Genomic DNA, 12,079 nt, shown 5'->3' with positions numbered 1-12,079 from the left:
ACAAAATAATAAAGCACGATGAAACCAGAGCTGTTTAACATTAAATACGATTAATTTAATTCACATTTGAAAAATGAAAAGATATAAAGAAAAAAGAAAAGAAAAAGGAGAAAACTGAAGCAACTTAATGCAGTGTAATATGTAATTAATATATATATATATATATATATATATATAATTAAGTTCTGGGTAATTAAAAACTGTTCAAATTATAATAATGCAGTTTCCAATAAACAAATACATAAATAAATAAATACCCTGGATTAATAGGTTAGTTTTTTTCCTGGCATTTAATTATTTGAGTGTGTTAAAAATGAAAAGAAAAGAAACCAAGAAGGACATGAAGAACTTTATGAAAAGCACATTTTATTACACATCTCATACCAGTGCCATGTAGACAATTTATACAAGATACGTCACAATCTAAAGTGCACAAATACTGTACAACCAAAGGAGCTTAAATTAAAGGAGAGAGGGTAATGGAGGGGGGGGGACGGACCCATCACATTGATTTTATATATAATATATATCTATGTTTAAAATAGAAAAGAAAATTAAAAACAGCAGATTATTTTAAAAAGATAAAGGAAAATAAAATCAATCCCCATCTTTCACAAAAAGGTAAAAAATGAAAATCAGGATCACAATAAGGAGCACAGAGCGTTGGCACCTGCGTTTAAAATAAAAAAAATAATAATAAAATTGATTAAAAGAAAAAAAAAATTTTAAAAGCACTTTAAAATAGCAGAGCGAGGGGAATGGCGCCATAGAGAGAAAACCCGAGAAAAATATTAATTTAAGGACTGGTGTAAAAGGCGTAGTAGCTTTTGGGCTGCTCTTTTCCGTAGTCGTCGCTCGTCACATCCTCACACTTTATGGTTGGTGAGGCGTCGGTGCCGGATGAGAGACGTCGTCTTTTACACACCATAGCATAGGGCGCATCGAATTTGTCCAACGGCTTCAAATTTGAGGCCGTTTCCAGACCCCAGACTCCTCCAGCTCCCGCAGTCACTGGCGTCCCTTCATCCTGCAGCTTATCTTTAATGCTCGTTGTTATTGTTGTCGTGGTGAGAGGATCTTCAGGAAAAGAGAAGGATGGCGGACTCGGACGAGGCGACCAAGGAAGACCGGCAGCCATTTTCCTCTGGTAGGAACTTCTCCCACTGCTCCAGCCAGCTGAGATCGAGGCAAAAGCAGAGGATTCTGGGTAATAACCAAAGGAGTGTGGACTCTGAAGTGGGAGAGGCTTGATGCCGTAAGGAAGGACTGAGTAATCGGCCTCGTTCTGCTGGACAGGTGTGACGAACCACCGCTGAGCGGCGGAGGACGAGGATGTGGCGGAGATGGACGAGTCGTCACTCTGTGGAGACAAGAGGCCGTTGGTCTGGGGCACTGCACGTTCTCCGCCGTATAAACGGTGATTCTGTGGGAGATTGTTCACAAACTGGTCCTGGAAGAAAGGCTGCATGGCATAACGTGCTCCCGGGACGATTTGGTGTGAACGAGGAGAGTCGGTGGGGGATGGAGTCAATCGATCACTCTCCGGAGCTGTGTACATCCTGTTCATAGATAGATGGATCGAGAGAGAGAGAGAGAGAGAGAGAGAGAGAGAGAGAGAGAGAGAGAGAGACACACACAGACATGGACACAGATACAGAACTATGTTAAGTGAGTAAATGAAAGCCTAGATCCTAAAACATTTATATTTATAATTAATAATTGACAAATGGACGTTTACTGTTCAATACAGAATTCAGAGCCCTTAACGGTTCTTTAGATGTTCTTCCCATAAAGTTTCCATCTAGAACCCGAAATAGAACAAAAATGGTGAAAAATGGTTCTAAGAAGAAAAAAAAAAAACCTTTTAGGAGGAAACCAAGAACCCTTAATTATACAAAGACCCCTTAAAGAACACTTGAAAAATTACCAATAAGCTAGATATTAAACACCTGACCAGTTCTAGATATTAAGAAAATAATCAACAGTAATCTGTAGTTTGCATTGCACACGTACCCAATTCATGGATACACTTGTATTAACATGGTTCTTTAAGGATTCTTGGCTTTTTTAAGGGTTGTATTTTTTTCCCCCTGATAGGAAAACACTGGTAGAGTTCTACACCGAACCTTTAAGGGTTCCTCCAGAGGGACAACTGAAGAACCCTTAGGTGTACTTTTATATCTACCTACATGCCTACCCACCTGTCTGTCTAAATATCTATTAGCCTGGCTATCTGTACCGGCCTGTCTTTTTGGCTGTATCAGATCACCCGTCTCTACAAACATCTGTCCGTCTATCCATCCAGTCATACCTCCCGCAAATGTCCAACCATTTCTCAAATCTATCGTTTGTACATTCATCCACCTAGCTGTCCATCAGTCATTCTATGACTTTATGCCTCCCTCTATCTAGCCATCGACCCATCTCGCCATCTGTCTCTGTGTGTGTGTGTATGTTTGTCAGAGAGAGAGAGAGAGAGTGTGAGTGAGTGAGTGACACTTACGAGTCGTAGTTATCTCTGAAGCCTTTGGCGAACGGGTTGTGGTCGATCTTTAACTGTGTGATCTGGACAAGAGAGAAATAATCAGGCACACAAGGTCAGGAAAGCAGAAGGAAATAAGACCGGTGTGTGTGTGTGTGTGTGTGTGTGTGTGTGTGTGTGTGTGTGTGTCGGGGGGGGGGGGGGGGGGGGGGGTGTCTTACATCTGTGTTCTGGTAAGCAGTGACTGCGATGAACTGGTTTTCGGGGAAAGTGAAGGTTTGAGTTTTGGACTCGCCACCCATGTCCTCCACCCCGTCTTCGCTCACCTCCACAATGTGTAGCCTCGGCTGATATTTATGGAGAGACTGCAGGACGATCATCTGAAAACACACACAATTACAAAGTTTGTTTAGAAGTTAGCTTAGTATTTTGGTGTGGGTTTTTTTTTTGTTACATTACACACACACACACACACACAGCAGAGAATTTGCACAAACCATAGCAGACACAGAGGTGTCAAACCACCATGCATAGTCAGAAAACAGTAAAGACAGCGAGTCTCTACATCAGCCAACACACACACACACACACCCCATCATCATCATCCAGTAAACCTATTTTTTTCTACCACTTTTGCCACACTTCTAACTCTGCACCACTTGACTTCTCATCTACAGGCATGCAGAAAGACTAACAGCCTACGAGCTACATGGCTAATTAGCAATTAGCAAATGTGCTATGGATCTACATAATCTCTCAGTCCTCTAAATCCTGACAGAAGACCTTTAGCTCCATGGGCCAGAGAACAGGGCTTTAAACGTTACACTTTATTTCATTTAACACTCATGTGTTTAAGATTATACAACAGTCCATAATGAGTCAGTCAGTCAGTCTCTCTCTCTCTCTCTCTCTCTCTCTCTCTCTCTCTCTCTCTCTCTCTTTCTCTCACACACACACACACACACACACACACACGTTAAAATTATCTATGATTCTTGTGTTTGGAGAACAATAGAATGCGTTGTTAATACTTTTACTTTAGGGTTATTTTGTGCACACAAAACTAGTGAGCACTAAGGACAGCACCTCAGTAGTCCTCTGAAAAATAAATAAATAAATAAACAAATAAAATCATAGTTTGCAGATTCATGGCATAAAATCGCCATGAACAGTGCAAGCCCTTGTGCGAAGCGCACTTCTAACTCACATTTTCTTCATTCCTATTGCCTAAATCTGGCTAAACTTGTTCCACCCTCATTTACACCTGCACTAATTGGTTAGCATGCTAACTTGCTAGCCAAAGTGGTGCGGTAGTGCGACTGCATTAGCGAATGTGTACAAATGGAGGAATTAGAGTGATGGGAAGGGCAGGAGGGGGGCAGAATCAAACTGCAACATTGTAAAACATTAATGAAGAGAATGTTAGAGATGAAAGAACAGTTCTAGAACATTCAAGATAAAGAAGAGGGGTTCTAGAACTCAAGTGCATCTGCCTTAAAAATAGACGATATCTACTGCATAAAGATGGGATCATGTGTGTTAAAGTTGCTTCGTCACCATTTTGTTGGACGTTGCATAGTGGTTTGACACTTCAGCACGAGTGCGTGTGTGTGTGTGCGCGCGCGTGTGTTACTGCACAGACCCATCCTGCAGCCTTTGCACACAATGAGTAGTGTTTGTGTGTGTGTACATAAAGTTGATTCGTGAACATAAAATGAACATTTGCACCTCATACACTGAGCACTGAGATCACACTGTTTAAGGCAATTTCACAGCAGGAACGAGAAATTGACAACCACAAACACACAATTTCTTTCAAACCCATTTTTCTGACCTACATGACAAGGACTACAATGCAAGGATTGTAAAATAGTAAAGTCCATGTGGTGGTTGTGGTGTGTGTGTGTGTGTAATAAAGATGTGATTGGAAAAATAAAAATGGGTAAAGATACAGACTTTCAAGTAGAGTAACATTGACTTCTAAAGACACTTGTTCCCCACAAGTTCAGTAATACCAGGATGTGTGTACTTAAGATAAAAATCAAATAAACAAATGTAAACATAAGTATCTGAGGCCACATTACTATGCTTATTTTGACACCGGGTCCCCAGAATTTCACTAATACTACAATGTGTGTGTGTGTGTGTGTGTGTGTATATTCGAAGCTGCTCTGCTCAGGACCATAAGGCTCAACAGCGAGCATTTAGAACTGCTCAAGCCATCACTGGAGGACATCTACAACACCAGCGTCACCAGGAGAGCCCACAATATCATCATGGACAGAACCCAATCCCAACCCCGACCCAGTTTGTTTACATTCCTACCATCATGCAAATGCTACAGGAGTGTAAAGTCAAAAACCATGCAACTAAGGAACAGTTTGAATGACTCTCAAACCAGCACATACGACTGACTCGGTCCAGTGTTTTTTTGTGATTTTTAGGGCACAATGTAATCACAAATAGCCTACTAAGATGTGTTAATATTGTGTGTTTATATTGCGTTTACAAGGCCACCGTTACTGCAAATTCACTAACAGAAAAAAATTGTATGCGTGTTATTGTGTAATTGTGTTTTACACTCCATTCCCCTAAAGATCACTAGTACTCAGATGTGTGTGTGTGTGTGTGTGTGTGTGTGTGTGTGTACACACATGTTTATTTAACAGGTCACATGCATAGACACGAGGGCCTTACGGTTTATTCTGCCACATTACTGTCCTTACAAGGACACTCCACTCTACAAGTTCACTAGTAGCAGTATGTGTGTGTTTGTGCGTTTTTAATCAGTGAGCACACCCGGTCCCTACAAGTTAACAAATACCAGGATGTGTGTGTATTTGTGTGTTTTAGATTGAGGACAACTGTAAAATAAATGCATGTAGGCATGAGGACATGAGGACACCCGGTTCCCACAAGTTCACCAATACCAGGATGTGTGTTTGTGGTCATGTGTGAGATAAAATAAAGTAATAACACGAACAAATCAGGACCTCACAGTTTATCCAGACACATTCATGTGCTTACGAAAACACTCGGTCCACATAAGTTACTCAGTAAATGAGTGTGTACCTGGGTATTGTTGTTGTTTGCACCCTTGTTGTTGGTCAGTTTCAACTTGCTGAATGAGATCTCTTGTCTCATCCAGTGTGCTCCTGTATTCGGTGATTCCGGGTGCACATACATCTTATTTCCTGAAATAAAACACAAATCATACAAATATTATCCAAATTATACAGAACCTTGTGGTCCTCACATTTTTCCTCATGGGCATCACTCCCTCTAAGATCCTGATGAGGAAAGTGGAAAAAAAAAAAAAAAAAAAACCCCTCAATGATTGGTTTCCAAATAGTAGAAGTAAAAATAAAACATTCACTAAACAAAACAATATTGTTTTTGTTCTGAAGCGGTCACATCTATTTATATTTAGGGGAAAAAAAAAAGGAAAAAAAAATGTCAGACGCATGAAGCAACAGGAAATCTAATCATTTCGAAACACACACACATAGTCTTCAGAATTCATGTTTTATTAACGTAAACAAAATAAAATGAAAACAAAGCATGTGTGTTATTTGGAAACCTAAAAATGAAAAGTCAGCATTTTGTCTAATATGAATCGTTTTATTCTCTCCAGTTATATTTTATTGTGGGGGGAGCGTTCTTCATAATTTTTTTGTAAAAATGTAGAAATAGTGACTCAAGATACAATAATTGGATCTTAATGATCTTTTAGAAAATGCGTTCTCATACATTTCATAGATGAAGCCCTTCAACCTTAATTACTTGCCTTGAGTTCTTTAACGCTTATGTTGAGTAAAACTTTTGCACTAAATAATAAATAAAGGTATGCTGCGTTTTAGTTTGTGAACATTAACGGTGTTAGTAATTTTTTTGTTTTGTATTTTTATTGTTACAATTGAAATATTTTATGAAGATAGGTAAGAAGTGTACTCTTGATGGTATCACTCCAACGACAATGAACGGTACATTTACTAGTGATGTATTTAATAATTCTGTTTACCTGAAAATACATTTCTATTTGACTTTATATAACATTCCACTAATAATTATATACTGTATAGAATATTTCTACTTAAATTTCCTGCATCTTTTTCTTCTAAATGGACTTTTGCCACTGAACCATCAGAAGAAAAAAATAAAATAATAATAATAATAATAATAATAATAATAATAATAATAAAAGAGCTATAAAGGCAACCTGTTGGCGTAAAATTCAGGGGGATTCATTAAAAACGCGTCACACACTTTTCCGCACAGGAATGTTGTCGCGTTTTGGTGAAAAGGCCGCGAGAGTGACATTTTCCAGACCTTCATCATTATCCTAAATGACCCTGTTATAGAAGTGTTAACGTTTTAAAGCCCTCTGTAGTTCTTGCTCCTTTTTCCGCTGCAGTAAAAGTGCGTTGGTCACCTCACACATTTCTGCGAGCTGTAAAATTGTGTTTTTCCACCCACTGTGTGTGAAATTTATTTATAAAACACTCCATTGTAGCTGTTGTACAGAGCGTGCAGTTACTGATGCATTTCTAAACTCGGATAAACCTTTACATCTTTACTTGGTCACTGTTGATTTCTGGAAATGCGTGCATTATAAATTTGTATGAAATTGTAAAACTGACATTAGTGTCGCGCGCTATAGTATTACTGCTGGGATTAATATTGACGTCCTGCACAATTTAAAACAATGACGTTATTATTTGTTGTTATTTATCCTTTACTTTCTACTGCAGCATCAGTGAGCGCGTTCTTGAATCTATAAAGAAATTTCGTTATTGTATTTGTTTATGTCATTTTTGTAAAAAAAAAATAAAAAAAAATACATATTTAAAACTATTTTAAGCTCCACATAACCAATTTACAATTACAGTCCAATTCCACAAACAGCCACATTTCAGCAGTCATAATTCTATATACATGATATTACAGTGTGTGGCGCGCGCAGCTGAGTGAGAGCGGATATAACGCCGCTCGAGCTCGCGAGCTGCTCCGTTCCTCTTCCTCCTCACCTTGCATGTTGTTGTCCGCTTTGCCGCACGTGACCCATTTCCCGCCCTGGAAGCGCCAGTGGTTCGGGTCCGCGAGCACGACCTCCACGAACACGTTGTAGTGCGCGCTCACGTTCAGCCCCGCGATGTTGAAGCTCAGGAACGGGAACATGCGCCTGCGCGAGACACAACACCGGATTTAAAAAATAAATAAATAAATAAATAAACGGGATTTAAAAACTGCTGCACCAAAAAATAATCCACACCGGTAGTGCGCAAAGGTCTGGGCTCGGAGACAGCACCGTGCGCGTGACCACACTGAGAGTGTAAACATGCTCCTCAAACTTTTAGGAACGCAAACGGGTCAAATACAAACAAAAAAAACCCTACAATGATTTTTAGATTGTAACAAACAAATGTAGAATCGTATAAATAAATAATTGCATAAATCCAAGGACATAAACACGCGCACACACTGGCTTAAAATAAACAAGATAAAGATAAAGTATAGCATCAGTTTAGAATTAGTATCAAAATGGTAAAATAAAAACAAATTTATACATTTTAAATCTGTATAGAGCTCAAAAATAAATCTATAAATGAATAAATAGCTGATTTATATTTAGTTTAAAAAAACATAATTAAGATTCACTACTACATAAATAACTACAGATTATAAAAACTGCACTTACATTAAAAATATTAACACGTGTTCACACTGAAATAAACTCAGAACTATTATTATTATTATTATTATTATTATTATTATTATTATTATTATGATGATTATGAGATGATGATGATTATGAGATGATGATGACGATGATGATTATGATGTAGTAGTAGTAGTAATGTTTCGCTCCTGGATAAAGAGGAGTAAAGATAAAATATTTCTCAATTTCAGCTCATTATATAAACCCGGGAAAGTTCACGAATCTTCCGATATTTAGTTAAACCAAAACACCACAAAGCATCACTTACCCAAACACGTTCATTAATGAACGATAATTATTGGTGCATTTCAAGGGCACTTAAATCGGAATTAATGCTTATTTAGAAAATACAAATGAAAGAAGAGCCGAGTTTGAACACGTGCTAATTGTGGAGAAGAAACACTGATGTTTTTCTGCACAAATATATTAATAATCAAATTAATATGAAGTGAAATATTACTGATGTTCAGTGTAAACATCCGCGAATTAACCCCTGCAGCTCTGCATCAGGACACTGCAGTTATCACCAGAATGCTAACATTTACTTCACTATTCCATCACATTCATTACTCGGCTCGCGATGGTAATTTAAATTAAATCGTGAGCGCGTGCAGGGTAATCTCGATATGTTAAGTGTTCATTAGAAACGGAAAACGACAAATCAGGAAACAAAATAAACTTCATTATCTCTGTTTAACCTGGTGCAAAGTTATACTTTAATTTCGCCCCAAAAATCAATAGAACACGAACGACTTTTTTTCGTACACACACACACACACACACACACACACACACACACACACACACACAAATAGACAGCATGTTTATTTAATTTCGACACTTGTTCAGGTCAAATGAACGTAAAATGAACGCCGTTCTGCGCATGCGCGTTACGCAATTTCTCACAGTGTTTTCATGGTTTGTGAGTGTGAGAAAGAGTGAGAGAGAGAGAGAAACATTTTCTGTTTCGTTTAGAGAAAACTATCGGGGTTTTATTGTTAAATTCAAAAGACAAATCATTTTAGAATTTTTCTAAAACCGGATTAAACCGCGCGCGACCTGTTCGCGTTTCTTTGCGGTTTTTAAAGAGAAAGTTTCTCGACTGAATGAATTAAATGTAGTGAATTAATTAGATCAGTAGGCTATTGGCTCATCCGCAGTCAATATTTAGCAGCCTACTGTTGAGATCTGCTCTTTATTTAAGATTCAAAAATTAATAATCATCTTTTTGGCAAATTATAATCGCGGGTTTTAATGTTATGATAATAAACTGTATACTAGAAAGCATACACATGAACTGAATGCAGATGAACAGAGTGAGAGTGTGAGTGTGTGAGTGTGTGTGTGTGTGTGTGAGAGTGTGAGAGAGAGCGCGAGAGAGAGAGTGTGAGTGAGAGAGACAGATCCCTACCTGCCCTGTTTGGTGATGATCATCTCGGTCTGATGGCGGTGGAACTTCAGCCAGAGCGCGCGGTTACACAGGTACACCTGTGCCCTGCCCACCGCGAGCCCGGGGTGATATGACGGGTACAGGCACGCGGGCCCCTGTCCGAACTGATAAGCGGCGGCGGGTGGAGGCGCGAGCTGAGCACGGGAGCTGCACACGGCGCCCGGTGGAGGCGGTGGAGGTGGAGGAGGAGGCGGAGGCGCCAGCACCGAGGCGGCGGAGGAGTAAGGTGATGAGTAGCGCGCGCCCGCGCCGCCGTACACCGAGCCGCCCTGCGCGCCGTACGGAAACAGCGAGCACGCGCTCGCGTCCGAGCTCGGCGAGATGAAATAGCGATCGGTACCGAGCTCTTCGATACCGTAGCGCCGGGTCACGAGTTCTTCATCCTCCTCTGCTCCTCCTCCAATCACCGGAGAACTCTTCCTGCTCTTACTTCCGGTGGAGAACTCGTCTCCCTCACGCTCTCCTCCGGTGGCGGTGGTGGTTCCGGTGCTGCCGCTCGTGCTACTGCTGCTGCTCATCATCATGGCGGACCGGTACTTCTTACCCGGTTGAAGCTCGTGCTCGGGCCGCTCCGCTTCTCCGAAGCTGTGCGCGCTGTTCGTGTGCGTGCTCGCGTGAGTGTTCGCGTGAGTGGATCCTGGGCTCGTGCTGTCGGACGACGATGATGATGAGGATGATGAAGATGAGAGCGTGTAGAAAGTCTTGGGTAAGCTGGGCAGCAGACTCTCCAACTGCATACTCGATTAAGACACACTAAACAAATTAAATAAATGATGCAAAATAAATAAATTAATTTAAAAAAAAAAAATCACAAAGCGGGAGCGCGCGCCTCCAAAATAAATGTGTTTTTCTACTTCATGAAGCTCCACCAGTTTGTCTCTGAGTCTCGTCTCTGATCTGATCTTCTGAGGGTGCAGGGGATTTATATACCACCACCACACACACACACACACACACAGTAAGAGGCGGGGCTTCACCTTGTGCTGCCTGTTTCTGACTCTGAGGTCCGAGAGCAGCCTCGTTAAATCAGTCCAGAATTTAATTTCATTGTAAAATTTTAAACACACGCGTGACTAAACTAAACGTGCATTAAGTTATTATTATTATTATTATTTAATTACCACGAGCAATAAACAGTTTAGGCGCGCAAGCTGTAAAATAATACTTTAATAAAATACCTACAGAGGAGCTTTTTTTTTTAAGCAGGTGAGAGAGAGAGAGGCACACCTTCACCTACACATTACATACACTAAAGAGAGATCTCTACTTTCATGTTTTGGTTTAATTTTAATCAGCATGATTCTCTGACACACACAAATGGAGCACGCTCCATTTGCACACAATGCACAGTCACACACACTCTAATAAAAAGAGAGAACAGTAAAACACACACAACCTGGTTATCCGCGCACGAGCTTCTCTCGGTCCACTGAGACAGTCGGGTTTTTGTGTTGTTGTTGTTTTTAAAAAAAAAATTATTATTATTATTATAATTTATATATTAAATATATATATATTTTATTATTTTTTTTTTTTTGGGGGGGGGGGGGGTATTTTGTTTGCTTACCTTAAACTCCTCACACACAGTCACACACATGCACCAACAGAGACTAAATCTGTCCGGCGGATTTAAGAAAGCTTCGGGTCCTTCAGCACTTGCGCACGGTGCTTCGTCACGGTCCCCCCCCCCCCTACACCTTACTTACACACACACAGAGAGAGAGAGAGAGAGAGATCCTTCAGGTGTTTCCCTTTCCGACACTTTCGTTTACACCGCGTCCAAAAAACCCACACAAAATATAATGGATATAATAATCAACCGGACACGCGTTTAAATGTGATTATTGATCATTTAAAACATCCTTACTCCTAAATAAAATAAAGGCGCTGCTCTGATTATTAAAATAATGTGTATATGACATGAGACGCTGTTAAAAATATTTTTTTTTAAAATAAAAGTAAGTGAATAAATAAAATACTGAATGAAAGGAGGTGTGAGGGATTTCCGGTGTCCTGCGGGGATCAGCTGTGATCGGGGAAAGAAAGAACAGTTATCACCGCAGTGTGTCAACGACAGGACAGTCCTCAGGAATATCGGTTCAGCTGTTTATGTTTATGTTTATGTTTATGTGATCTGAAATGAGAGCTCTTTTTTTTAAAACCCTAAAATTGAGCTAATCTCGCATTAAAATGTCTTTTGTAAATCGCTTTGAATAAAAGCATCTGTTAAATGAATAAAAGTAAATGTAAAATGTCCTTCACCGTATTTTATTGTTAATATTAGTTTTTTGCTGTTTTAATTTTTATTTTACTTTTTACTTAAAATAGTTTTAAAGCTTTTCGAACGTTTATAATGAGTTTATCAGATGATGCTGTGGAATTAATTACAGGCTTTTACTCTGCAGACGTATTTATCAAACATTCTTAT

General features: G+C 39.6%; 1 protein-coding gene across 1 annotated transcript; it reads right to left on the bottom strand.

The window, feature by feature from the left end:
• Nucleotides 1-346: 346 nt before the first annotated feature.
• On the bottom strand, nt 347-11,285 carry eomesa (eomesodermin homolog a). The gene is made up of 8 exons (XM_017485181.3): nt 11,219-11,285; nt 11,048-11,080; nt 9,613-10,404; nt 7,510-7,664; nt 5,555-5,676; nt 2,704-2,862; nt 2,504-2,565; nt 347-1,559 (listed from the first exon to the last, which is right to left on the bottom strand). Exons 3-8 carry the CDS (start codon nt 10,386-10,388, stop codon nt 797-799), a joined length of 2,037 nt encoding a protein of 678 aa, XP_017340670.1. The 5' UTR covers nt 10,389-10,404; nt 11,048-11,080; nt 11,219-11,285; the 3' UTR covers nt 347-796.
• Nucleotides 11,286-12,079: the final 794 nt, after the last annotated feature.

This window comes from Ictalurus punctatus, chromosome 14, assembly GCF_001660625.3.
Source record: "Ictalurus punctatus breed USDA103 chromosome 14, Coco_2.0, whole genome shotgun sequence".
NCBI lineage: Eukaryota > Metazoa > Chordata > Actinopteri > Siluriformes > Ictaluridae > Ictalurus > Ictalurus punctatus.
Note: the sequence above shows the minus strand (reverse complement) of the source record. Positions and strands in the feature narration are given on the sequence as shown.